Below are 26,932 nucleotides of genomic sequence, written 5' to 3' on the forward strand. Positions count from 1 at the left end.
AATAGGGGGGGGTTGTAAAAAAAAAGCCGCCCCTTTGCCCCCCAATTGGTCGCGCCTTATATCTGACACTAAGCTCCATCCTCTCTGATTCGTGCGTCACGAACGCGGGGATCACGGAGCCGATGAACTACGAACTACTGCCGCCCGGGTTCCACACCGCTGCAACCTCACCACCACATCTTGTGATCGCGCACCGGAGCCGATTTTGGGAGCTTTGGCCGCTTCTGCGGGGATTCGCTGAAGGTGTGGGGGAATAGCGCTGGGCTCCTTGGTCGGCAGATTCGACAAGCAATGCGGGGGCGGGACGAACGGCCGTCGATCCAAGAGCTGGCGCACCCTTGTCGTCCCTGGACTGCCGTCGTCTGATTTCGGGTCGTTATCCGGGGGGGGATTGAGTCTGGGGGTTGCGCGGCCTTGGCTGTCCTCGTGTTCTCGGGCGAAAGCAACCCCCGAGCCCAATCGCCTGAGGGCCGCCCGAGAGATGCCCCGCTGCGGCCATGGTTGAGTGCTAGTCATGAACATTGGCGCGTACCATTTCAGGGAATAGTTTGGAGAGCGGGAAGTTTTGCCAATGCTCGTGATGTCAGTGTTGATGTCTTGGGTCTTGGGGGAAGATGCAGGTCCCGCTCTCGGTCCGTGAGGGGAACATTGATGGATGGCTGGTGGTCGTATGCAATGCGAAGTGATATAAGAGCCGGAGAGGGTCGCGAAATGATACCATAGCTCCTGTCTGTCGCGACAACCTCCTGGACGCGTCGTTCTTCAGTCCTAGGCTCCTCACAATGAAGTTCTTGAGCACCCTTGTCGGCTTCGCCGGCCTATGCGCCGCTCTCCCCCACAACACCAGACAGAGCTGGCCCAATGGCCCTCTTGTGGCTAACGGAGGCGAGGCCGTCGATGCCTCTGGCAACCGCGTTGTCTTCGCCGGAACCAACTGGCCTGGCCACGGCGAGGTCATGGTCCCGGAGGGTCTGCAGTTCCTCTCCGTTGAGGGCGTCGTCTCCAAGATCAAGAGCATTGGCATGAACGCCATTCGCCTGACGTATGCCATTGAGCTCGTCGACCAGATCTACGACAACGATGGCAAGGACATCGACTTGAAGACCGCCTTCGTCAACGGCCTTGGCGAGACGAACGGCACTGCTGTGCTGGCTCAAGTCTTGGCCAACAACCCTTCCTTCACGGAGGCGACCACCCGTCTCGAGGTAAGGCTATCATGCCATCATTTTCAGCAGCCAAGCTAACTGGTCAAAGGTCTACGATGCCATCGCTGCCGAGTGCGAGAAGCAGCAGGTCTACATCCTCCTCGACAACCACATGTCCAAGGGCAAGTGGTGCTGCTCCGGAGACGACGGAAACACCTGGTGGGGTGACACCGAGTTCATTGCATCGAACTGGGTTCGCGGACTGACATACATGGCCAACCACGTAAGCCAACAACCATCTCCCTCGATCCTCACAGACCGCTAAAATTTCACAGGGCAAATCCTGGCCCGCCTTCGTCGCCATGTCCCTCCGCAACGAGCTCCGCCAAGCCACCAACAACCCCGACCTCGTCTCCGCCTCCTACCACTGGCAAGACTGGTACAAGTACATCCAGCAGGGCACCAACGCCATCAACGGCGCGAACCCCGACGTGCTCATCTACCTGTCCGGCCTCAACTACGACACCACCGTCGCGCCCGTCTTCGAGGGCACCGCGCTCGAGCCCGGCACCGAGACCTTCAACCTCGCCGACTTCGAGGGCTACGCCAACAAGCTTGTTCTCGAGATCCACAACTACGAGGGCTCCATCGGCAGCTGCGACTCGCTCAAGTACAACCTGTACCACAAGGGCTTCCAGGCGGCGAACGCCAGCGACCCCGAGACGGTCAATGTGTTCCCTGTCGCGCTGACGGAGTTTGGGTTCAACATGAATGATAACACGTACCAGAATGTGTACTCTACCTGCTTGTCGGAGTACCTGCCTGAGTACAAGGCTAGTTGGTTCATTTGGGTGTTGGTTGGAAGCTACTACACCCGCCAGGGCACGCAGAACTTTGATGAGAGCTGGGGATTGTTGAAGGCTGACTGGTCTGACTGGAGGAACCAGGATTATGTTGACCAGCAGCTGGCGCCCATGGTCGCTGCCTCTTTGGCATAACCGGATGGTTTTGTACATAGTCCTAAGTATTCACGAAGAAACTCACAAATCTGGTTACACTTCTGCTGGCAGGACTCCGGCTGCACTCGGACTCCTGCTTATTTCTCTTAGAAGCGACTTGCAACTCGAGAGTATTCGTAGTAAATGAGGACCGTGTCTCCGGCAAAAGATACTCAAGTGCGCCCATGTATGATGTACTTTGACGTGTTCATCCACAGTACATTCAGGCGATATGCATTTTCTACAATAGAACTCGTGTTCCATGACTGCGCTGCGGCTTGCCGGCCTGTGGAGCTTTCCTGGCCAGCCCAAGCTAGCCGGTCGAACTCAGACACGCCATTCATGGCAGATTTGCGCGCTTTGGATGCTGCGGGCGGCCCCTTCATTGTAATCGAAGCTTCCGATGGAGAAAACTTTATCTGCTACGAGAGCGCTACCTCGAAGGGCTACGCTGAGTGCACCAATTATCACTTGGGCGGGTCGGACCGGGGTCGGCAATGGTCGTCACAGCAGCACGAAGACGCCAGTATTGGGCTGTCAAAATAGCTCTCTAGGTTCGATCTCTCAAATACCAGGTCTGCATTATTTGAAAATGGGCTCAGCACACTATTGTAACGGACCAAGAGCAGATGTTGTCGTACTGAGGCCTTTTCTTTTTCCCACGGCCCGACATGGTTGTAATATGGATGCGTCTGGCGGCAGTAAACGGGAAGATCACTGTCAAGTCGTTAGGAAACGACAAGGTCCCCGTGTGTAAATGTAATTAGCAAAAGAGGAATAAAATCCACTATGTCCAGAGATTAACCCGGAAAGATCGCGTCTCGGTTGTGAGACTTTGCAGGAGCTTGACCCGTCTAAGGTTTGAACGAGGGAGAGAAAGAGGAAACGGATGTGAGTAAAATTCGTGGGGATGTTGTCTTTAACCTGTTGAGCTGCCCTGGACTCCGACCCACTGCCACGGCCCGCAAATTGCTACGTGCGCCCCACTCCCGAGCCTCATGGTGGGTGAGACAAACATTCAAGCACTGTTACACTCCAAGTCGTCACGATTGGGTGTCTTGCATCCTTGAAAGAGGGGAGGATGAATAATAGATTTCGTCTATTACCAGTTGGGATCCTGTAGTAATTACATATCACCTCGGGGTTCAGAAGTTTTCCGGCCAGATCTTCCTCCGTGTAAGTGTCATTGCAACGGACATTAAATGTCCGAGAGTGTTTATAAAAAGAGCAAACGATGTAGTCCTGTGCCTTTTTCAGTTCCCATGAGCAATGAAACTACAACATAATCTTCTTACACGCCCTTTTGGACAGAACACAGACTCGGAATTACGGCAACGTAACACACAGCGATGTCTTCACCATTAGCCGCCTATGCCGTCGTTTTCTTGCTGGTATGAACTACGCCCTTCACAAGACACCATACAGAATTTGTAAGATACTTACATCTTTTATGTACCTACAGTGTCTGGCATACGTCTGTGGAAAAGCCTTTTACAATATTCTACTCCACCCTTTGCGCCATTTCCCAGGTCCCAAAGCGTGGACTGTAAGCCGAGTACGCTACGCAATATCGCAGATCGACGGCCGACCACACGAGGATCTTCTCCGACTCCATGACAAATACGGCCCGGTTGTGAGGATCGCCGACAATGAACTCTCCTTCATACACCCCGACGCGTGGAAGGACAGCAACGGCCACCGCAAAGGGTCGAAGCCCGAAAACGTGAAGGAACCACTTGCGACTGTGGGTAATGAGCACAATCTATTCGGCGCCAGCCTCAAGGACCACAGCAGAATGCGCCGTGTCCTATCCCATGGGTTCTCGATGCAGGCTATCTTGGACCAGCAGCCACTCATATCCCTTTATGTCGACCTGTTCATCCGACGGCTTCATGAGCACTGCGAAAATGGTACGTCTCCCGTTGATATGGTGACGTGGTATAATCGTGTCACGTTCGACATCATTAGCGATCTGTCCTGGGGCGAGCCTCTCGGGTGCCTTGCAAAGCAGCAAGACCACCCTTGGATCGCTGCGTTGAGTCGCACCGTCAAGCATCAGATGTTCCGCGGCCTCGCCATGCGCTTTCCCCCCTTCTCCCCTTTATTGAAGGCACTAATCCCAGAGGAACTCTCTCGCGGGGAGGAAGAGAACTTTGCCCTGGCTGCAGCCAATGTAGAGAAGCGGATCGCTGAAGTGGGTTCCCGCCCGGACTTTTTGGAGTCTATGCTCCGACAGAAGGGTGAAAAGGCAAGTCTCTTTGTGGCGAAGCCGACGCCGCATAACATATGCTGAGAAGAATCTCCTCCCAAAGACGATTGAGAAGCGCGAGATGGTCAGCAACAGCTTCCTTCTCATGCTGGGCGGGTCCGAGACATCGGCGACGGCGCTGTCTGCTGTCACGTTCTTCGTCACGTCTCATCCGAAGGTCATGAAACGCCTTACCAACGAGATCCTTTCAGCTTTCCCCAGAGAGGAAGACATCGACCTTCACTCCGTTCAGAAGCTGCCCTACCTTCTCGCCGTCCTGGACGAGACTCTTCGGTTAAACCCGCCGCTTCCCCACTCGTCACCACGAGTGGTGCGTAAAGGCGGCGACGAGTTTTGTGGTTATTATGTGCCCGAGGGTGTAAGTTTTCATCCTTACTCAAATCTGTGCCGGCAGATAGAAGCTTCTACTGTGTAGTTACTAACGTCCTTAGACCGTTATCAGCATTCCCCATTGGGCAATGTACCACAGCTCGAGCAACTTTACCGAGCCCGAATCGTTCATTCCGGAACGCTGGCTTGGTGATCCCCGGTTCGAAACCGACCAGAGAGAGGGCCGGAAGCCCTTTTCCTTTGGACCTCGAAACTGCATCGGAATGAAGTGCGTTGAAACCCTCTAGTTGCCTGTCTCAATGCTTGCGACATTCTGCTGACAAACTTCCAAACACAGTCTTGCGTATATTGAGATGAGAACGATTCTAGCCAGGGTCATCTGGAACTTCGAAATGAGGCTCGCCGACGAGAGCAAGAGGTGGACACAAGGGCAAAAGGGGTGGACTGTTTGGGAGAAGCCCGAGCTGATGGTGTACCTAACGCCTCGTGACCGGTCCGTTTGATGGACGGATGCTATGAAATTTTAGGTGCGTGTTGCCAAAGGGAGAAGAAGGGAGCAAAATTGGAGTTCTCCGGAACATATCTCTGAGCATTCCATAGGATGTACTAGTAAATCAGTATGGATAACAACTTCATTTCAAGTGCACATGGCGACATACCAAGCTGCGCGGGTTAGAGACGGGCAATAAAATAGATTACACAAACACATCCGGATAGTTGATTGACAGTCCAGCCGGTCAAATTCGTCAGATGCCTCACTATACTATCAGCTTAACTTTGCATGAAAAAAACCTATTGCAACTCATCCATATCAATAAATTCGTCAGTCGACGCGTGATATATGGCCTTTCAGACAGTTAAGCTCACATCTCCCACTTGGGGTACTTGCTCGGGTCAGGGATTTGGGGCATATGCAACTCAACAACCTCTGCCTTCCGGCAATTGCAAGCTGGAGTCGCCCACATCATCCGACCAACAATCCGGCCGTCTTTCTCCAAGAACGCCATCCCGTTGTGATGCGACATGCTGTACTGTAGTCCTGGAATTCTCCACGCCCTAGCCCCGCGAGCTTCATATTTAGGGGCAAATAGACCAACGCGGAAAAGCGCTGTCTTGTGGCAATGCTCGCAGCAAATCGTCGCAAAGTACATGTGAGGGCCACAGTGCATCGGGCCAAACTTTCCACCGACGGAATACATGTGAGTCTGGCCCAGACCTTCGATAGGCTTGGTCAATGTAAGGGCATCGGCAAACCACCGGATGATGTCGTCGCCACTTAGCCCAAGAGACTTCACCCACCAACCCCTCCATTGCCGGCATCCCTCATGATGTACTAGAAGAGCTTCCTTCATTGGGTCAACGAGATCGTTGTCTTTGAGATGCTTCATGATGGCGTGCTTATCTGCTCCGTAAATCCTTGATCCCAAAGTCTCCACGAAAGGTTCCAAGTCAGGTCCCGTAACGGTGAGGGTCATGTCAATAGACGACTTGAGGTGCCACACATCATTACCAAATCCAACAGGCTCTGATATCATCTGAACAAGACCAATCGTCTCGAGCTTGGCCCAAAGTGTATGGTCCTGTGACCCAAGCGAAGGTCGACCATAAGTAGGTGGGCTGACCTGATCCCCAAAATCCCACGTCCACAGGTCGTTGAAATTATATGCCTCGTTCGGATCCAAGCGCCGATCGTATATGACCAACTTCGGAGTCATAAGCAGAGGGCTGTAGTCGCCGGCCAAAAGGCGCTCCTTAGCTACCCAAAGCAGCTCTTCATAGAAGTCTCTGGTGGAAGGCTCTTGCCGAATTCCCGTGATGCCTCGGAGGGCATGTAAGAAGTCGGTATCCTCGCGGTAAAGTCGTTTAGATAGCAAGGAGAACGCCATTCCGAAGATGGCGGGCTGGGACGACCGAGTTTCTCTGAGAGGGCCGAGACACCATGGTATCAGGTTTCCAGCGTCCATGTGGACCACATCTTGGACCCTATAAACGTTGCCCCCAAAGTGCTCTTGAACTTCTTCGTAGAACTGAGTCTCAAGTGTCTGAAGCAACATAGGATCGCCTGTATCTTTTGTAAGGTGATAGTCCGCAGTCATAATCCTGACGGCTCTGCTGCGTACGAACTCCATGGCCGTCCACATGCGTTTGAACCAGCGAGCCTTGCAAACTCCGGTGATGGCCGACAGACGCTCCATTGAGGTTCTTCCCTTTGTGATCTGGCTGAATAGCCTCGGTAAAACATCATACAGGTAGACGACTGTAACATCCGCCTGATGAAAGATCTCATGTATCATCAGCAGAATGTTGCCCTTGAGGCCGTCTGACCACTGGGGTACACTGAAGTAGTCGTGCCATAACTCGACAGAACCTTCCCCGGACTCTTCAATGCCACGGTACATGCGGACAGGCTCCTCTGTCACCATTCTCTTTGCCTCTGGATCCTGGGATGAATGGAGGTGTTGCTGTTGAGTTTCAGAGACGGTAGGATCCCATACGTGGGAAATCGCCAGGAGGCGCACGTTTGCCTCTTTAAGACAATCTAAATGTCTATCAAACAAGATCACCTTCCATCCCGTGTGGGTGGTGACAGTCTTGCTTGAAGCCGTGGCCTGATTTTGATCCATGCTTGGCAAGGTAACTTTGAATGTCCGTACGAGAGCTTTCTTTGCGAAACCGCTTTGGCATACTAAGCATCGCAAGGTATCCGGATCCGGCTCGTACCACCAGGTCTCCAAATTGGGAAAATCCATGACGGTGTCGTTGTTGTTTAGTTTAAAATGTACTTGCCGAGTCTGTTAAGACGAGGATCTTAATTGAAAACGGGTGTCCAACTGAGACGCACGAGATCAGCAGATTGCGCGCAGATATAAGCAGGCTATGTTCGGCATTTCTCCAAGCCCATTGCCAACTTATTCCCGTTACTGCAGAAGAGTTTCTCATGCATCGACAGGGAAACAGGGGCTGTTGTGGATATTCACTCATGGACGAGCCAATTCACACTGCATGCATATGCTGTTCCAACAGTGCAACCACAGAAACCTGACGTTGGTCGTTGACCGAGTCCTTAAAATAGTAAGGCTCCATGTACTTCAGGACACCCTTCTGAGAGATTATGCAGGCTTGTGCGACAACTCAAGCAGCATTTGCCGCGGCATAATTGAGGCACGAAAGAGAGTACTCATAGTTGTGATCTTCGGATCTTGACAGGTGTTTAATTAGTTGATTGGTATGATCGTTGCAAAAGGGGCAACATGCGCTTGTTGTCGAATCATCAGCCACGCGATACATGTTCTCATGCAGACAGCAATTTCTATCGATGAATTGTTTCAATCAAAACGAACAATTTGCCAAGAAATCCAGCATCCACGATCTATGTTGTCGTTCCCAGTTGTTCTTAATTAGTCTGAGTCGTCTTGGGAGTCAAATCCATTATCGTAATCATCATCCCCGTCATCGTTACCGTCAGACTTTTCGCTCAACTCGCCACCATTTCCATCCTGATAGTCGGTCTGCACATCACTCTCTTCATACTCAGGTCCATCTGAATCTTGATAGGCCTCTGGCGCATATCCTTGATGTTGAAAGTACTGATTCTGTGGCTCATAGCCGTAATCGGGCTGGGGATCGTAGAGCGAGGACTCTGAATCAGACGCGCCCTCATTATCACCCTCAGACTGATCTTCGTGTGATTGCTGAAATTTATTGCCCTCGCCGGGCCAATCACCATACTCATTAGCAGTGTCCAAGACCTCTTGGTGTGCGTACGGTTGTTCAAATTCGCTCGGTTGCTGAGAAAAGTGCTCGTCGTTGTAGTACATCGGCGAAGACTGATTCGAAGTCACGGATCGGTCGTCGAAATGCTGGGAATCGTTACTGTAAAGGTCACCGTGGTGGTTCATGTCGATGTAGTCGGTACTGTCGGCATTTTGGTCCCAATTGCTATTCACCGATTGTTGCTCTTGTGCAAACCAACCTGTGGTTTCCTGATCTGATGGCGACGACGAAGTCACACTTTGGATACTGCTCGTCTCTTGAGCAACATCATTTCCATCGTCATAGAGAGTGCCATTTTGTCCATATGGATCGTTCCAAACCTGGTTGCCATGTGGCTTCTGTTCGTCATCGCCCTGATCGGAAGTGCTTGATGATGCAGACGATGTGGATGAGATACGAGCCAAGGAAGCAGCTCCATAACCGATAGCCGCTCCCGCAGCCAAGCCCAAGGCAGCTGCTGTCAATCTGTTGGTTCTGCTGTCGGGGTTCGGTGATGGCTGGCCTCCATGTGCAAAAGGCTGATGCTCACCGAGTCCTTGTCGAGAGCCATAAGGACCTATGTACGAGCTTTGTTCTGTGTAGGGCGCCGGAGTCTGCCTTGTAAGAGCCTGAGATGCTTGGGGGCCTCCAGCTGCTGGGGCATTGTTACGATTGCTCCAATTTGCCCAACTTGCATCTTGATCTTCACTGGGAGAGGAATAGTGACCCTGCACAGTTGGAAGATTTCCCTGTGGCTGCCACGCTTGGATATCTGAGGTCTGAGGCTTTGCTGATGGGGCAGAAGACATGGGCTCAGCTTGGAAATCCCAGGCTGAATTTGGTTTGCCCATGCCTGTAGTCTGTGCTCCTCCCCACGGGCCTATCTTCGACTGATGTGATGCCCCTGTCTGTGGTGCCCATGGATCGTACGAAGACTCAGGAGCTTGCGCAGTGGTCGGAGAAAGGTAGCCATGATCGTTTCCCTGTCCAGTTTCCACTGGCCCCGATGGAGATACGACTTGGTTGGAGTACGGCCCCGGTTGAGCGGCTGACATGTGCCCTTCATGTTGGGTCTGCCCTTTGCGATGCATTTCAGCATTAGGAACACCGTAAGAGTCGGCATCAAATCCTGTCTTCTTCGGAGGCCATCCTCCGGTAGTGGTGGAAGCAGGCACTGAGGGCTGTTGTTCAGATGCCGCATAAGCTGGGGCTCCTAGGGGCAATCCCTGACTTGACGGGGGCTTCGTCCCAGTTGGAGCTGAGAATGAACTACCGCCAGACGCATCGCTAATCGCATCTGCCCTCCAGCTTGGCTGTAGCTGGTTGTCGCTGTCCATATCCGGGTACGAAGTCCCACAATTCGGGCTGGGATGATTGGAAAACCGAAGATTGCCATTGCCGGGTGAAAAAACTGGTGGCCCCGATGGCGCGGGGTTCCAATGCTGGTCGTCGTAGGGAGCATTGCCATCTGAAGGAAACAACGACATTTGTCCACCCTGCTCGTGCCCTGGGTGTGACACAGATTGCTGCGTGTATCCCGGCAGTGAATCCTGCGTCGAGTAGGGGGCGGCTGAGTCCTGCCCCCCAGCCGTGGCAGCCCCAGACGCAGACTGTGTGCCATTGTGTGAGGGCATTGCGCTCTCTGCGGCATTAGACTGGAAAACTCGACCAAAGCCTTCATTTGCAGACTCCTGGGAGATGAATGAAGCGGGAGCGCCTGATGGCAAAGTGCCTATGCCGGTCTCCGACTGAACCCCATGACCATGGATCTGGACCTGGGCTTGCTGACCAGGGAAATTTGATATTTGACCACCAATCTGAGATGCTGGAGATGATGAATGAGACGCAGTCTCAAGCTGTTGATCAGGCTCTCCATTGTTGTTGGAGAGACTTTCCGACTCTGATTGTCCCGTAGGATATTGCCCGGTTGAACTAACTGGTGAAGATGGCCCCGAAGTATCAACACCAATGGCCTCAGGGAAGTCGCCACTTCCATCAGTCTCGTCTCCAGACAGGTCATCGCTCGTGGTATTGCGCTCCGCTTCCGAATTGTCGGAGTTTCCACCGATGATATGAATGGTGGTGTTAGTCGTTGAGTTTGTCACGGAGCTGTTGTTGGTGATGTGGCTGCTGTTTCCTCCGTGCTTGCCAGGAGTCGAAGACAAACCGTTGGATTTGTTCCCTTTGGGTGGAGGCTTTTGAGGCTTTGGACCTCCCAATCTAGAGGTCTTCTTCTCCTTCCCTGAAACTCTGGACCCTTTGCGCTCACTCGACCCTGCCCGACCAGACTCTCTCTTCAGGATTGCTTTAGTTGGTTTAATGCCGCTGACTTTATTGTTTGGGGCTTTCGGCCCTGTTTGACTCTGGCCCGTAGCTCGCTTGTCGTCGGCGGATGCTTTAGGCCTGCCGGTATCAATAGCGGATCTCAAGCGATCCTTTTGTGCCGCCGGAGTGTTCTTGAGGGCAGGAGTTGCCGAGTCAGGATGGCGCGCAACAGACTTGGGAGGTTGGCCCTCCGGAACGTGCTGAGCTGTCATGGTGGGAGGCGTCGCCTGAAATCCTTTCTGGGCGGCTTGAGTCTGCTTGAGATGGGGCGTTGGCTTCTTCCCTGTCATCTCCTTCGAAGCGCTCTGAGTTGTTGATATCGGCTTGTTGGTTCTGTCTGGATGTCGTGGCGGGATCCCACTCGTGACCTTGTTTGAAGTCTTTTGCGTCATGCTTGGCTGCGTAGGTCGCGTTTCGGCATTAGGTCCAAAAAGTCGGAAAATCTCCGTGACTTGGGAACTATCCAAGCCTCTGGTAACTGATCCAGTCTTCGTACCACTATCTGGTTCAAGGATCGTTGGAAGTGACGACAAGTGCCCAGACATTGGCGCTGGCAACTGCGGTTGTACTGTTGTCGCCAGACCAGAATCCAATTCATCAAAGTCGATTGGATCGTGACGATACCAGCTACTGGTGCGGTATGTGGTTGAGCCTGGAGGTTTGGTCTTGCTGCTTGGTGCAGAGCCATGCAATCTTGAGTGAAGGACACTGACCTGCCCATTGTTGCCCTGGGCCTTCGCCACGTTAGACATGTGCTCTCCTTTTCCAGCATTGGGCTTTATGGCCTGCCCAGGCGGTGGCTTGATGGAGCCTTCGATTGGTCTCAAGTCTGGATCTCCTATAGGATGTTGACTCCCGGTTGACATGGTTGCATTGAAGCCCAGAGCCGCCACTAGTGTTGGCTTGATATCTCCAGTTGGTATGGGCATAGGGGAAGGGACAGTTCGGTTCGACACAGAGCTAGATGGACGACTGCTTTGAGGGCGCGGCAATCCTGCTGAAACATGCCTCATATCCTGCAGGCTTCCATGGTCAGGACGATTGCTGCTACCCAAAGCATGAGGTTTCTGCTTCACTTTGGTTGCCGTGTCAAACCCTGGCTGTGATACCGCGCGGATTCCATTCGCTGATGTTGATCGCAATCTCGAATCAGCAGAAGTGGCCGTGTTCGTCATCAGCATAGTCCGACTGCTCGCAACTGCAGTTGAAGAATAAGTCGCTGTAGAAGCTGCGACACCGGCTCGCCTTTGCATATCAGGAACAGAGGATACGTGGGATAGATCAGGACGTGTGGAAGTGCCGGCACCGCCTTCCGTGTGATTGAAGAGGCCGCAGTTGCAGTGATACGTGGGTCGGTCCTAATGGAAGTGGGAATAGCGGTCGGAATAGACTGCTGATGATTTCGCTTCGTGATTGACATATCGGACGGAGGCTGCGGTATCGAAGAGCGAGTCATGTTGGGGAGGGGGGCATGGTCTTGGGTAATATGCCGCTGTGCAAAGATCTGGGTAGCCCCAGAGGATCGGCTCATGACGAAAGATTGTCCGCTTTTCCTCACAATTCGGGAGTCCTCTTGAGCTGATAGTTCGGCATATGGAGTCCAACCGTTCGTGAGGTGAAGTGCGTCGATGTAGAAGGGCTTCCTTTGAGATTGCATCCACTGCCACGCATCAGGGGCCTCGGCGATCTGGGGAATAGGGAGTTCCTTGGGTTGAGTAATGAGATTGTCAGGAACAGACTGTGGCCGAAGAGTTGTTTGATTGAATCGCTCGGTTCCAGATTGATACAGCAGTGGATACATCTGCGATGACATAGCTGTGTCTAGCCAGCGGCCCTCAATGGCCCGGCCGTTGCCGCTTGGGATCATCGTCCAGTAGGTGTACCCATTTGGAACTACTTGATCGAGGCAGTTTGGGCAGAACTTGGCTGTTTCCAGGTAGCTGATGAAACCCTTGGGACTGGAAGCATGGAAGAAGCCGAGCCGACTTGGATACTCCCAGTGAACGGTGAGTGTTCCAGCGGTATACTTTGGAAAGTGAGGGCATGCTAGACCTCGACCTCCACGAAGGCAGTTGAAAACATGCTCAGCTGAGCCTATCGTGACGTCCAGCTGTGAAGGCCGGTCATAGGTACTGTTGACATTGCCATCAGGGCTAGGTCTGGGAAAGCCAGGCCTCAGAGTAGGAGGGTGAAGTGGTTGTGTCTGACTTTCGGTACCCGTGTGGGAAGAAAAGGACGATTTTGATGGATGAGAACTCATTTTTGCGAGTACGTTCTTCAAAGCAAGGAGTTGATGGGTGTTTGGTATTGTGATAATGGATTGCAGAAGATTCGTAACAAGAGAATAGATCGTTTGCAAGAGACAAGATAGGCGCACGCTGGAAAGAATTGTCCTCCAGGGTCAAGACCAGTGTAAGCGGCTTAAAATTGGTGTAGCTTTCGCTCTGAAATGAATAGGAAGGGATGTTTTGTCAGAACAAATCTCGCCCATCCCATCCCCGATGAAAAGAAGCCCGCTTGTATAAAAGAGGCCGCGAAGTTGAGATGCCGTCGGCGGAAATCCTTTCTCTCAGGCGCCGACGACTCAGACGCCCGCTTGAGACATAGCCGTGCAAGACCCAGGCTGTACAGCATTTTTCTTAGCTTCAAATGAGGCTCATCAGTGTCAGAATACTCCTCATTTGACCGCGATAAACATGAATCGGATTAAAGGTGTCCAGCGCGTCTGCAGCGCGTACTGAAATTAGAAATCCGCGAAGCCATCCCATCCAACCCGTCTCGACGCGGTTCAGGTTGGCGGCTTAGACAACCTTCAGGGCTGCAGGTGTCATGTAGGCGTCGAAATATTGTCTTGGCGGGGTGCTGGATCAGGCTACATGGCCGAAGTGACTACATGAGATACTTCAGGACGAAGTACCCCTCACACCATAGAGTGAGGATGACAAATCTAGCCCCCACATGAAACTGTACAATGCAGTAGTAAGCAGAGAGTGGTGGGCTGCGATGGGCTGAGCTTACATGCTTCAGTTCGCTATGTCAAGAAAGAAGATCAGGCTCTGAAAGAAATAAGAATGAGGCTTGGTTCGGGGTCTGGCAGCATGCCCAGTCAATCAGACCATGAGTTTGAACTTTTCGAAATTTTCGATGAGAATAATAGATACACAGCTCCTCTGGTATGATCCGCTGGTCATAGAAACTCACATCGCATAACAGAACGTTTACCAAAATTTGTTTTTTCACCACGCTGCCTCAAAAGCAACAAACATTGCAACATACCATCGTTCACTCTATCTATGGCAATCTCTACCATGACCAAATCAGGGCAGTCAGGCACGGTGATGGCCCCAATGAGACGGACACTGTCCCTCAGCCCTTCAGTCGTCGGTGCTTTCTCCAGTCTAAATCATCAACCTCAAGACCCAACGGAAGAGGACTATGACAGAGTGGAGCAGCTCATGATTGATCAACGCGAAGAAGACGGAAACCGAAAATCGGGCGACTACGGCTACAAAGAAGCAAATCCAATACTGTCCAAACTGGCCCAGGGCCTCATTCCAGATGCAACACCAGGGCTAGCTCAGGCGCTTCTAGATTGTGGAGCCGACGTTTCCATAGCCAAACCGAAGAGCACGAACCTTTTCAAAGTGTTTTCCGGAAAGGACCAGATCGAGGAACGAAGTGATGTCCTCTCGCTAGCTACCAAGAACTGCTCAAGCGACATCCTCATCGTCCTTGCTCAGGATGCGGACGAACAAGCAATTAACGAAGCGTTGCCTGTCGCTCTTCGTATCGCCGACCCCATCAAGACCAGTATCCTGCTCGCGAAAGGTGCTGATGCTAGTCCCCATTGCGAACTCTTTCTCAAATGCGTCGACTCGGCACCAATTGATATGGTACTTCTTCTCCTACGAGATCTCAAAGGGGCCTGTCGCCAATGCAAGAATAAAGGCCTCGTGCGCGCTGCGAAGGCAGGGAGTGTAAGGAAGGCAACTCTTCTTATGGAAAAAGGAGCGGACATCTCCTTCCAAGGAGGAGCAGCTCTGCTCGAAGCGATTCGGAAGGGGAAAGAGGACGTTTCTTTTGCAATCATTTCTCGCACCCAAACCAAGCAGCATTCCACCCTTCTGAAAGAGGCAGCAAAGTGTGCTCGCGATCATGGCCAACACCGAATACAACAAGCATGCATCGACGCTGCTGCAAGCGACTCCGAAGCACCGAGCAACGCGACCCCGACGCAAACTTTAGTTGTTGTCAACGGGACCACTGTTGACTCAGCCTCCGCAATAAGCATCGAAAGTATCTTGATGTCGGCTGTCAACTCCGGTCGCCTCGATACAATACAGAAGCTTCTCTCTGATGACACATCGAGAAAATTGTCCCCGAAGACTTTGGCTTCAGTCCTCAGTCAGGCCACTGATTTACCTGACGTGAAGATGGCTCATCGTCTGATTGAGATGCTTCTTTCAACGGATATCAGAGGAGACGCCGTTTCCGACGCTCTCTGTCGCGTGTTGAGTAGGTCAATACCGCCTGCCAATGAAGAGGATCGACTCCAAACCATCCAGCTGCTCCTCAAGAAAGGTCGCGCAGATGTCAATGCCGAAAAGGGCAGCGCTGTGCTGCAGTCACTCAGCCCGAATCGAGCCAATATACTCCGCTTACTCCTACAGCATGACCCTTCGTCGGATACCGTCGCCTTGTCAATCGACGCAACAATGAAGATGGATGTGGCAGCCGCACGACTTTCAACCTTGAGGCTCCTTGTCGACGGCGCCAATATTGCGAAGAGCGAGTACCTGCAAGGCGCCGCTGTAGCTGCGGCTTCAAGAAATCTCGCCCTGGATGTCCTGAAGTATCTGTCCGAATTCATCACTTCTCCCACGATCTTTAGCGGTGGGCTTAGCGCTCTCACAAAGGACGGAGATACATGGGCGTCTCCAAAGGGCCTTTACATCATTCAGTTCCTCCTGGACCATGGTGCATCGGGCCCCAAGCTCGATGGCGCTATGGCACGAGCTGCCTGCCTCTACAATCGCGACGCTGTCCAACTCTTGGCAACAGCAACGGATCCCGCATCCCTCGAGCAGGCACTGAGCTTCGTTATTGCAGCCTCTTCAGATTGGCAGCTGCCTGCGAACCTCTGGCTCATCCACTCACTGCTCGAGTGGGGTTGCGAAGGCACCAGTGTGAACCAAGCCTTGATCAATGCTGTCAGCGCACATGTTGAAGGCCATGATCGGGAGCATCTTATTGAAACACTGCTTCGAGTTGGCCGGGGTGCTGATGTGAACGACCAAGGCGGCAAAGTTTTGCAAATTGCGGCGAGACGAGGCAACATAAACCTTTTGAAGAAGCTGGGCTTGAACAACGCCGGACGACTGGCCTTGACCAACGCATTTCAAACGCTCATAACATCCATGATGGATCAGGGAACCGCATTGGGTATTCTTGACGTCTTGATTGCGGCCTGCCAACGGAGTCGAACAAGATTTGACGTCGAGGCTTTGCTCCCTGACGGCCGCTTCCCCGTGCAGGCATGCATAGCGACTCACTCAAAGGCTGAGGGACTCGCGAGGCGTCTCATACAGCTGGGTTGTAAGGCGAACGTTTCAATAGGTATGACGTTGGATGGTGGTGAGGAATGGGTACCCCTTCTTGTATGGGCACTCTTCCAGAACGACAAACTTGATATTGCGCCATCAATGCTAGAGGTTCTAGTTGAAGCACATCGTAAGTCATGTCTGGCCGTAACTTGATGATGAGTAAAAGCTTAAAAATTCAAGGAGATGTCGTCAATTTTCGATCTAAGTCGGGCGGTACGCCATTGATAGTTGCGGCCCAGCTCGGTCTCGCAGAACTCGTTGTCAAGCTACTTGAAGCTGGGGCCAAGCCAGGTGATCGCGACAATACTGGTCGTACCGCACTCTTCTTCGCATCCGGCAGAGGCAACACGACTGCAGTTCAAGCTCTTCTCAAAGCGAAGGCTGCACCCAATGATGGCAGTCTTCATGAGGCAGCAAGAAACATGCACAGCGAGGTCATCGAAGGCCTCATTAAGGCAAAGCATGAGCCGAACTTCCCCAGCAGCCTCCATGAAGGACGCACGGCGCTTCAAGAACTTTGCTATCGCAGCAACTGCAGCAATATCTCACCCGAACTAGAAGATACCATCCGCACTCTTGAAAAGGCTAAGGCAGATCCGTTCGCCTCCCATAGCAGCATGAATGCTCTGTTCCTGGCGCTCAATAACACACGACCATACCACATCACGAAAGCCTTGCTCGATATCCAGCTATGGCGATACATCAATCAGGACAACAATCTTTTCACTTATGTGGACACTAAAACTTCGATCAAATACGCCTATTCAGCCACCATGTATTTCAAGCACAAGCTCTACCGGGGCGATCCTAGCCATATCCCACACCTAATGCGTCTTCTCTCAGAGAAGTCCTGCCAAGACCGTTTCTTTGCCCAGTTTGAGCCACATCAGCTCGAGGCACTTCAACCGGCCGGGGCCGTGGGCATGCCGAAGGCCGTTCTGGATGAGGATGCTCGTCGGAGAGTGGACCAAGAGCGGAGACGCATTCGTGATCGAGATCATGCGGATAGACTGCGACGTGAACAAGAAGAGGCGGTGCATAGAGCAGAAATCGAGGGCCGGCAGCACCAACTGAGACTCGAGCGACAGCAACAGACTAGTATGCTTCAGGCGGCTGCGGCCGCGCAGCAAGCTGAAGCACGCAATTCACGACGACAAAATCAGTAGCATGCATGATGGAAGTCAGGATAACTCAACATCTGGCCGTTACGATCAGCAGACACGGGGCCAACGATAATGAATAACATGCATGGAAATTGATTGAACATATGGCACAAATTGCATTACATTTAGGGCTATAGATATTAGGAAGAAATTGAATTTACACCTCTCTCAAAGCTGAAAAGTGCAATTATACAAGAATAATTGAGACTTCCTGTGCTACAGGGACTGCTCTTCCCATAACCACATCTGTATGGATCCTGCCTTGCTATCGTTTTTGACGTCCCTGTCGTCCCTGTCGTCTCTTCGTTGCTTTTATCGTTATCTGTTCCTATTATTGTCGTCTCTGCTATCTTGGTCGTCACGGAACGTTCCAATCATCTCCTCTATAATTCTTATCGTCGCTTCTAACAAACTTGTTATTGTTACTCCTAGAATCCTTGATCATGGTATTTTGCATTTAATGGAGGACATGGGATTCAAACTTCGCAGCAATAGGATGTTACGCGGCCTTGCAGACTTCCTTAGAATTTGCTCAGTAGGTCTTTCCAGAGAAGGCAGAGACAATATCAATGTATGAGTAAGACAAAAACAAATTATTCTATTTGGCAACGATAGCGACAGAACGCGGACATACGCGATTTCAGAAGGAAACGATCATACAACTCAAAGAACAAAGCATTTCAACATAAATCAGCCAGTGCCATCATGCTACAACAGGCTGGGACTGGTGAAGCTCGTTAAGCAGCTGCCGAGTAGCAGCTGTCTCACGGTGTGAACTTCCCAACGCTTTTTCCTGCTCCCTCTGCACAGATAACAGCATTTTGATGGCTTCGTCCCTTTTCCCAATCTTCGCAAGGTGCGTCGCAAAGCTGCATCGTACCGTAAGAGTGTCCCGGTGGTTGCTGCCAAGCACACGCTCATTGGCCTTGAGAATTCTCTCAAGTTCCTGGCCGCCAAGTTCGCTTTGACCACGTTCTTGAAGTAGGCGAGCAAACTCATGTCGCGTCTTCAGAGTCTGTTGACTGTCTTGTCCCAGGTCTTTGGCCTGACTTGGAAGAAAGTGCATGAATGTCTCCTCGGCTTCAGCGAAGCGCCCGTCGGAGACGTACATGCTTGCAAGGTCGGTGTAGATCCGGTAGTACAACTTCGTAGCCTCAATATTCCGAGTTCTGGGGTCATCACCAGAAAGGATGGTCTGGAGTGCCTGGCGAAATGTGGTAGCGGCATCATCTACCATTCCCTCTGAGCCTTGTGCGATGGCCAAGTTGTATTGCAAGCTTGCCAACTTGAGGTATTCCTCGGGTTCAGCGGAGTAGCCGTCGATCACACGTCTGTAGATACTTGTTGCATCCTCAGAGCCGTTCGGTGGCCGACCGTGAGACAGGATTTGAGCAGCGGCGATACTGTCCTTCCTGAGTGTTTCACGCCTCTTCTCCCATTCTGGATCCATCAACCTCCGCTGCAGACGCTGCCACGACGGCCACCCACTGCTATCTTCAGAGATAGAACGCTGATGAGAGTTAGGAAGGCCTGTGCGCTGGTTGAATGAGCCTTCAAGGGTGCTTCGACGAAGTTGATCCCAACCGTAGCTCGTTGACAGCCGCCTAGGATCATCAGGAAGATACCCAATATCCGGGCTCAAGCTGCTCTGGCGTTGTTTTCGGTAGCTTTCCACCTTCTCGCGTAAGATATCTTGTCCTCTCTTGGCATCTGGACGGCCGGCCTTCAACTTTAAAGCGGCTAAGGCAACTGGAAGGAGAACACTTCGCTCGTCATCAATGAACTTTGTATTCACGGACTGCATCAATGCAGCCTCTGCATCCATCCGCTGCTTCTCGGTGATTGTAGACTCAAGGCATTGGCGAAAGAATGCTGTTACTCGATAGAAGCTTCGTCCATCAGAATGCTCCACCAAGCCCAGTTTGGTGAGCTCTTCGAGTAAAGTCTTCCTCTCGTTATTAGAGAAGAAGATACTGGGTATCATTTGGAGATCCAGTAGTCCGATTACGTGGAACCAATATGCCAGCTCACTGTTTTTGGCCTTTAGAGAATTCCAGAGTAGGCTCCAAGCCGGCTTTGGGCTTTCTCCATCCTCGCTCCCCTTGCAATTCTTGCGCAAGAGGTCGAGTAGCTGAGAAGAAAAGGCTGTCTGCGTGAAAATGCCACAGAGTCTCACAAGCTCGAGTGCACCGGCGGAATCACCAACAATGCTGATGATCTCTCCGATACGCTTTCCGTTAGTAGAGCTACTGGCGACCCTTCCAAGAAGAAGGCGTGAGGCGTCGTCCCGTGTCAGATCACCGACTGATAGAACGTTCTTGTCTTTCGAATTCATTTGTCGAAGGGCCAAGGTTCTTTGCGTAGTGGTTATCAGCAGCCTGTGGTTGTCCGAAGGCTTGGGCAGGAAGGACAGAAGTGGCTTTGGCTCTTGCCCAGGATTTGAGTTGGTGAAATGCAGGGATTCGTCATCGTTGAGACCATCCAGAACCATCAACCACTGTTCTTCGTGCTTCAAGTGTTCCTTGACTGCAGAAAGATACGCGTCATGGCTGAGTCCCAAGGGTGACACACGGAGCTTAGCTCCAATTCTCTTAAATGATACCTCAAATTCGTCTGGGCTGGCGGCGTTGACCCAGAAGACTTGACAGTTGTTGCCAATCTGATGCAAGTATCGGTCGGCATACTCCACCGCAACATGAGTTTTCCTGAATGAACCATCATGTCAATCGAATGATATCGAGCACTTTGTGGTCGATGGTCAACTTACCCGCTTCCTGTGTCTCCGCACAAGGCAGCCATGCCTCTCTTGGATAGTCTTTCCTCAAGCCGTTCCAAAATTCTCTGACGCGGGGCAAAGTGCTGACGCTTTCCGATGAGGCCCGGTAATACAGCAATTCGGCCATCCAAAGGCGGCAATGGCGCACTCCCTGATGCTTCACTTAACAGTTAGACAGAAGTCTCAGTTCGAATAGAGAGTGTGCCGTACCACTGATTGCATCTTGTGAATGCATCTTGGCTTCTTTCACCATTCTCAAAAGTTGGTATGCAACGTTGCGATAGTGGTTGTCGAACTTGTCTTCAAACTTGTTGATGTAGAAATGGCCCACAGCGAGTCCCTGTCTCTCATGCCCACTCAGTGTTGCCGACGACTCACCAACTAGAAACTCCTGCAACAGCGACATTAGTGGAACTTCTTCAAGATAGAGGGGACTATTCTTGCTCGACTGCTTACCTTTGGTAGTTGCGCTCCAACAATGGCACCCAAATTGGTTGGCCGGAGCTCAAAAAAACAAAAGATCTTCGGTGGCGGCTTAGACGTGCTAACCTTCCTTGTGAATTCGGCGCGGGTGCTCTCGAGGACATCATTGTCCCGCATAATAGACTGCAACACATTGTCTTGTATTTCCATCTTGCTAGCAGCAATAGCCGCATAAATCTCGCCTTGTCTGGACATGGAGGAGCCTTCGTTGACACCAGAGTGGGGCGTCCCGAGAAACACCATTCCTCTCATTGACTGCCAAACTCCCGGGAAGTCTCCAGGTTGCATGCACGACTTATTGTAAGCCTGGAAAGCTGTCAGTAAGTTGCTACAGTCAGTTCGCAGAACGACTCGGTCATTACGTACGCTCTGCACGATGAGTCCGCCAAAACAATGGGCAATCAAGACCATTGGACGTTGGGTACATGCCTAACGTGCCTGACATCAGTTATCCGCACAATGATTGTCATTCAAGTCGCGAACATCAGGCATACCTCTCTTGTCTGATTTAACTGGTACAAGAAGTCCTCGGCAAGGTTGTACAGAGACTGCCTCGTAGAGTCTTTTCCGAACCATCTTGAGTCGTATCCGAAGCTCATGATTCTTGCTTTGTGGCCTTTCAACGATTCTGGGAGCATTGATGGGTCAGAAAGCCAATTGGTGTTGGTTTTCTTGTGGGTCCAGGTCGTGTTCGGGTCGGCCATGATACCGTGGACAGCCACGATGCTGGTGGCATGCGAGTTAGTGACCATCACCAAAAGCTTAGGTCTTCATTCATATTTCGGCAGACAAGACTCACTCAACCTCAATCTCGTCTACATCTTGATTCTCATACAGAACCTTGAGTCCAAGGTCCTGTCGCTTTATTTCAGGGATCCTGATGAGACTTTCAATTCCACTGGACGCCTCTGGTTTTGTTTCTCGGGGTTGATCGGTTGAAGGCTTCTCCATGTTGACTTGAAGTCTTCGAAGACACACGATCTCAATCGCAATCCTAGACACTCGTAGTGATTCGTGAACGGTACAGATGAAGGAAAATATTAGAACATGAATTATTCAAGTGATGGAAACTCGGACTTCTTGCGGTCAACCCCTTGGCTCGCCTGCATATTATCAAGGGTATCATGGCTTCGACATCATTGAGCACATTCACTTTCACGATCAGGCTCTTGAAGCGGCGGCTTACACTTCCACAAATTTGGGGCTGGCGCAACACTTCGCCCAGGGCTGACTGTCTTGGCGCTTGCTGCAGCTTGATCGGTGCACTCATGTTGCCTCATGAGAAAACAAAAGGTACATCGAGTTCGAGTACCCTAAAATCATGAGAGCCCCCACACCACACATATGCATGTTCATGCAATACCACCTCATGCGCCTCTCTCATGCGCTCTCACACCCACACATGTCAAACCTGCATTTTCCCGTAGAGGTCAGGTCGTCACTGAGCACTTGCCTCCTCACTGGCCAGCCTTCTCCAGACCCTCATGAGTTTGGTGACCGGTGGCATCTCTTGTGGTTGCAAGCGACGGCCCGTGGCTGCTGAGTGGCTTTTTTTCGCAATGGCGTCCTAGCGTTTGCCTGTTAAGAGGCTCGGTGTTCATGTCACAAGATTCTTCATCATACGATGCATCATGTCGAGGGAGCATCGTCAGGTATGCCTGCATCGACTTTTTAGAATTATCGGGCGGCCCGATAAGGCTATCCAGCTTCGCAGGGTTGCACCACAGATCACGCCTTCATTCATCTGGGCATGAGCTTACGGTTTTCGAGTCAGCCCCGTTCGAGACAGGTTAAAACGCTATTCAGCTGCATTCTTCTGCATGAAACCCGCGGATTTGTTCAGTCTTTCCAGTTCGAAGCATCAGCAGAAACGCCAAATCTGGTCAAGATGGGGTCCATCGTCGAGGAGGCTGTCACCATCCCGTTCGATGAGCATAGTCAGCTGGTTCAGCTCCAGAGTTCTGTACCGGGCTACCCTACAATACCGATAGACAACGATCAGGAAGTAAAGAACTTCCTCATTCGAGAGATTTCCACGGAAAGGCTGAGACGGCTCTACTGGATGCTATTCCTGGTATCAAACCGGCACAACATCAACCCGCTACACCATCAACTCCTCAACAGCCGGCGCATCTGCATCACCGAGCGTCCAGATTTGCATCTGGTATGGTACTACGACCGAATATTCATCAAACCAATCCCAAAATTTCTCTTCAGTTATGGTGTTTGGGCGGCGGCTATCGATGAGGCTCAGGACCAAGATGGTCATCGGCTGATGCTCGACGCGCTCGGCTTCCTTCGGACATACTCCTCACTCATTGTTCACGAATCAGACTTTGAAATCGCAAAGAATCAGAAACTTCTGCCCGGTTTCGTCGACTGGGACATGTGGTGTCTCTTCATTCGAGGGTTTACCACCCTACGAGATAGGGATGTCTCTCCACGGTATCATTATGGGGAGATCCGGCTCACGCGACTCAATCTGTGGCATAGAGTAATTCGGCTGAAGTCCTATCAGAAGGTTCACCACAACTACGCCACCTTCTTCGCGCGTTTCGGAGCACCCTACCTATTTGTCTTCGGCGCGGCTACGGTTGTGCTGACTGCATTGCAGACGGGACATGACACCTTCCCCGGCCACCACACATACATCAACATCATTTCTAAGTTTGTTCCGTTTACCTTGGCGCTGACTGCAGCCGGCATTTGCTTTCTGCCTGCTCTGTTCTTGTTTTTCTGGGCTAATGAGTTGGCCCGCTTTGTCATCTGCTATCGCAAATTATCATGAAGTTTGTATCTTCGGCCTGCTGGAGAAGTGCTGCGGTGAATACCCAGTGTTAGATAGAGACTCCTAGGTTGAATGCGTCCTGTTTCATTTTCAAGGGTGTTCGCCTCTATACATCTTGCCTCTCAACGCCGCAGCATGTGATAGTATCCAACTGCGCTCACGTCTAAGCCGCAAAGTCGTGGCCATTGAAGCTGATGTACCAATGCGGCCCTTCGTCATGCAATAAATCATCTACTCAGTCCCAGGTAGATTCTGGCCCCCAATAGTGCCTTCTGCAAGCTTCCATCTCAAGGCTGGAGGAAGCTGGTATGCCGGCTGTTGGGCGCCAAGACGATGTGGTCTTCGTCTCAGCCACTGGGAAGGCTTGCATGATCTCTGCGTCGCTGCAGTCAGGCTGGGCTGAGAAGAAAGCCACATCTAATAAAGATAGATCTGCCAACTACTGAGGCGGCATGCCATGCGACGAGTCTACCACACGAAGCTATTGGTCGCCTGGTCCTCCATCGTCGTGCTCGTGAAAGGGGAAGCTGTTGACATACAAAAGCACCACAACTTCTTGGGCGGACTTCTGCACTTGCACTATTGATCAGCATCGGTTCTCAAGGCCTCAATAAATCAAAGCCATCTTCTGCACAGCTCCTGATTTAAATAGTCTTTTTTCCAAGCGTCTATTTCTTTTTATCAATAACCTATCATTGACCGTCGCCATCAACACCGTACACGAGATGTATCAAGGATCCAAAACGCGTCACAGATTCTTCTTTGGCAGTGTAACCTACCTGCTGTGGGCCGGCGCAGTCATTGCTCATGGTAAGAATGTCGCGAACTCACGTTCACCGACGAACTATGTCTGTCTCGCAGCCCAGCTAACTCGGTAATAGGGTTATTACTATGGGGTTCTTCCGCGTCCGGAATCTTCTTTAAGAATTCCTACGTCGTTGGTTTAAGTACAGAGGGTTCACAGATGAATGTGACTTTAGGATATTCTGGTGAGTTCCTGTATGATGCTAGCTCAGGGGAACTAGTGTGATTGACAACCTTCATCAGGTATATGTGTATACAGTTCTGCCCAAATCCAGACAGACTCCGACTCTGGGGCATTCAGCAAGTGCAAAGGAGTCTACTTCTTCCCCGACGATGACAGCGAAAACGCCGACAGTTCCAATTACGGGGCGAAAGTCTTGAAACATTTCCGCGACGAACTGGACTTGGAAGATGACACAACCCTCGACACCGACATGCTTCAAAAGCTTCTCCTTGCCGCGCGAGATATTAAAGAAAAGATTCTCACTCCTGGCTTGGCGTGGGCAGCGTTCTTCTTGGTACTGGCCGCAGGTTTATTTGCCATCTTTCCCCTCTTCTTCTATCTTGCGGGGTCGAGACGCACCGTGTGCATGTGGACCATGGCTTGTGCCGGGCTTTGCATGGGCTTTGGTCTCATGTCCATCGGTGCTACATTTTTCACCACCCAAGGAACTTGGGCTTTGCTCAATAGCGATGAGGAGTTGACCTCAACTTTGAAACTGACACATGGGGACATTGTCTATTCTCAGGGCCACCACCTGAAGGGGGTTTCAGTCACCGCACTTGTTCTGAATGGGCTGTTTGTTCTCTCCACGACACTTGCCGCCGTTACTCGGAATCATTCAACAGTCAACGAGCAAATGGGTAGACCCCGCCCTCCTATGACGCATGTTGGTGCAGGCAAACCCCTCCTCGGCAAGAAGAAAATCAAGTTCTCTCGCGGAAAGCCCGCATTAAACAGGAGACGCAAGTAATCATGAAGAGTGCTTGTTGATTCTGGTCATGAGTGGCTCAGGATTTTGGATTTGGGGTCTAACATTGCGTTGCGGGACGTCGGGGTCATTAGATTGATATTTTTGCGTGGGGTAGGGGGCACTGGACGCGGGAAGGTTAGAGGAATAGGGCGGTTGCGTTGTTTGTCTTTTAGCCTTTCAAGTTCGGTTCTTCAATGTTTAGTTTCCATTACTTTTATTTATTCCTCGCGAACAACATAGATAAGAACTAACCCCATTGATGGTAGGACTACTAGTCCACACCATGTCAATCTCCAGAACTTGGTCAGGTAAGGCACACCTTCAATCAGAGAACATTAACATATCAATCTTTACGGGTCGAGGAGATACAAACGGATCAAAAAGCCGAACTCTTGCTTCATCAATCTTTTGCATTCTCCACCATTCACTCTGCCTTAGAGAACAACAGCTTTCCGCCACCATTCGTAACCCTTGTGTGCATGCTCTTCGCCTGCTCTTCCACCTCCTCAGGTCCCGTGGCGGCAGTTTTAGAGCCATCCCAGCCTGAAAGCTCATGGAACAACAACGCCAAACTCGAGCTCTTCCATATAGGCATCCCGCGCTGATTGTTGCGGATGATCATGACTACGAGCATCGTAAATGTCATGAGAACTAAACCGATGGGGAGGATCAGTGGTGGCCAGGTGATCTCAATGTATGTGACACTGCTCATCGCCACACCGTCGAGGACTGTGTTATTGGCCGACGTTCGGAACGCCTCCGTCATGCTGTCCGCAACGTCATCCATGAGCTCTGCGATGTTGTCGAACTGACTAAACGCCAAACCTAGTCCTGGCGTAATACGTTGACGAATCTGTTGGTTGGTCCCAGATGTAGAGCTGTCGTTGGTTGTTCCAACCACTCCAGTAGTGCTCATGGACGTTGTAAATAGGTCCACCAGGTATTTAGCGATGTCTTTGTAGTTGCAGTAGTTAATCCTGAACTTTATCTCTTCGGGCAGTTGACCTGGACTGGCCGGCTCCAACCCAATAAATGCACTAGCGGGATTGCCTTCGGTAGTACCGTCTCTGGCCGTCACCAGTGCCGTGCGAGGCCCGACTAGCGGTGCTGCACTAAAGTTGGCGTAGTAAGGCGTTGTAAACGTTCTGGCGCAGAGTTCTAACGTACAGTGCATTGCCTGTGAAACTGGAGGGATTTCCCGCAGTGTGTCATCGGCATTGACATAGTCGTAAGCCGTGGTGTTGGGGGGGAACTTCACAAATGTGAAGTTACTGAGGACAGCTCGTCGTGACTCAGTAAAGCTGGGTACTATGCGATAATTCCACGCATCATCCAGAGTGGTCTGCCACTGATCCCCGGCAATTGAATTCCAAATTGTAGAGTAAGGGGTTCTGACAGAGGCCCCGCCTGTTATGCCGAACACCGCATTGAAGGTGGCGTCTTGGGAAGGTACCGTATAGTTACAGTCAATCAACTTGAATGTCTCGTCTGGATTGACGACGCAAGTTGGGACCACTGTAT

At 51.5% G+C, this 26,932-nt stretch overlaps 8 protein-coding genes across 8 annotated transcripts; 3 read left to right on the forward strand and 5 right to left on the reverse strand.

The window, feature by feature from the left end:
- Nucleotides 1-782: 782 nt before the first annotated feature.
- COL26b_014098 (uncharacterized protein) lies at nucleotides 783-2,143 on the forward strand (the record flags this gene model as incomplete). Its single annotated transcript, XM_053186678.1, has 3 exons — nucleotides 783-1,205; nucleotides 1,255-1,428; nucleotides 1,481-2,143. 3 exons carry the CDS (start codon nucleotides 783-785, stop codon nucleotides 2,141-2,143), a joined length of 1,260 nt encoding a protein of 419 aa, XP_053029370.1.
- Nucleotides 2,144-3,492: 1,349 nt separating this feature from the next.
- Nucleotides 3,493-5,245, forward strand: COL26b_014099 (uncharacterized protein; the record flags this gene model as incomplete). The annotated part of the gene is made up of 5 exons (XM_053186679.1): nucleotides 3,493-3,534; nucleotides 3,720-4,337; nucleotides 4,456-4,770; nucleotides 4,844-5,010; nucleotides 5,080-5,245. The coding sequence occupies 5 exons, from the start codon at nucleotides 3,493-3,495 to the stop codon at nucleotides 5,243-5,245; spliced, it is 1,308 nt and encodes a 435-aa protein (XP_053029371.1).
- A 360-nt stretch (nucleotides 5,246-5,605) lies between these two features.
- On the reverse strand, nucleotides 5,606-7,165 carry COL26b_014100 (uncharacterized protein; the record flags this gene model as incomplete). The annotated part of the gene is made up of 1 exon (XM_053186680.1): nucleotides 5,606-7,165. The coding sequence occupies one exon, from the start codon at nucleotides 7,163-7,165 to the stop codon at nucleotides 5,606-5,608; it is 1,560 nt and encodes a 519-aa protein (XP_053029372.1).
- A 975-nt stretch (nucleotides 7,166-8,140) lies between these two features.
- Nucleotides 8,141-9,066, reverse strand: COL26b_014101 (uncharacterized protein; the record flags this gene model as incomplete). Its single annotated transcript, XM_053186681.1, has 2 exons — nucleotides 8,141-9,013; nucleotides 9,046-9,066. 2 exons carry the CDS (start codon nucleotides 9,064-9,066, stop codon nucleotides 8,141-8,143), a joined length of 894 nt encoding a protein of 297 aa, XP_053029373.1.
- A 1,161-nt stretch (nucleotides 9,067-10,227) lies between these two features.
- On the reverse strand, nucleotides 10,228-11,212 carry COL26b_014102 (uncharacterized protein; the record flags this gene model as incomplete). Its single annotated transcript, XM_053186682.1, has 2 exons — nucleotides 10,228-10,431; nucleotides 10,460-11,212. 2 exons carry the CDS (start codon nucleotides 11,210-11,212, stop codon nucleotides 10,228-10,230), a joined length of 957 nt encoding a protein of 318 aa, XP_053029374.1.
- A 2,916-nt stretch (nucleotides 11,213-14,128) lies between these two features.
- Nucleotides 14,129-17,589, forward strand: COL26b_014103 (uncharacterized protein; the record flags this gene model as incomplete). The annotated part of the gene is made up of 2 exons (XM_053186683.1): nucleotides 14,129-16,415; nucleotides 16,652-17,589. 2 exons carry the CDS (start codon nucleotides 14,129-14,131, stop codon nucleotides 17,587-17,589), a joined length of 3,225 nt encoding a protein of 1,074 aa, XP_053029375.1.
- Nucleotides 17,590-18,289: 700 nt separating this feature from the next.
- On the reverse strand, nucleotides 18,290-21,796 carry COL26b_014104 (uncharacterized protein; the record flags this gene model as incomplete). The annotated part of the gene is made up of 6 exons (XM_053186684.1): nucleotides 18,290-18,310; nucleotides 18,467-20,112; nucleotides 20,741-20,753; nucleotides 20,912-21,151; nucleotides 21,340-21,571; nucleotides 21,645-21,796. The coding sequence occupies 6 exons, from the start codon at nucleotides 21,794-21,796 to the stop codon at nucleotides 18,290-18,292; spliced, it is 2,304 nt and encodes a 767-aa protein (XP_053029376.1).
- Nucleotides 21,797-25,835: 4,039 nt separating this feature from the next.
- COL26b_014105 (uncharacterized protein) lies at nucleotides 25,836-26,585 on the reverse strand (the record flags this gene model as incomplete). The annotated part of the gene is made up of 1 exon (XM_053186685.1): nucleotides 25,836-26,585. One exon carries the CDS (start codon nucleotides 26,583-26,585, stop codon nucleotides 25,836-25,838), a length of 750 nt encoding a protein of 249 aa, XP_053029377.1.
- Between the last annotated feature and the right edge of the window lie 347 nt (nucleotides 26,586-26,932).

Source organism: Colletotrichum chrysophilum (genome assembly GCF_026319265.1).
Source record: "Colletotrichum chrysophilum strain AFK26 chromosome Unknown scaffold_293, whole genome shotgun sequence".
NCBI lineage: Eukaryota > Fungi > Ascomycota > Sordariomycetes > Glomerellales > Glomerellaceae > Colletotrichum > Colletotrichum chrysophilum.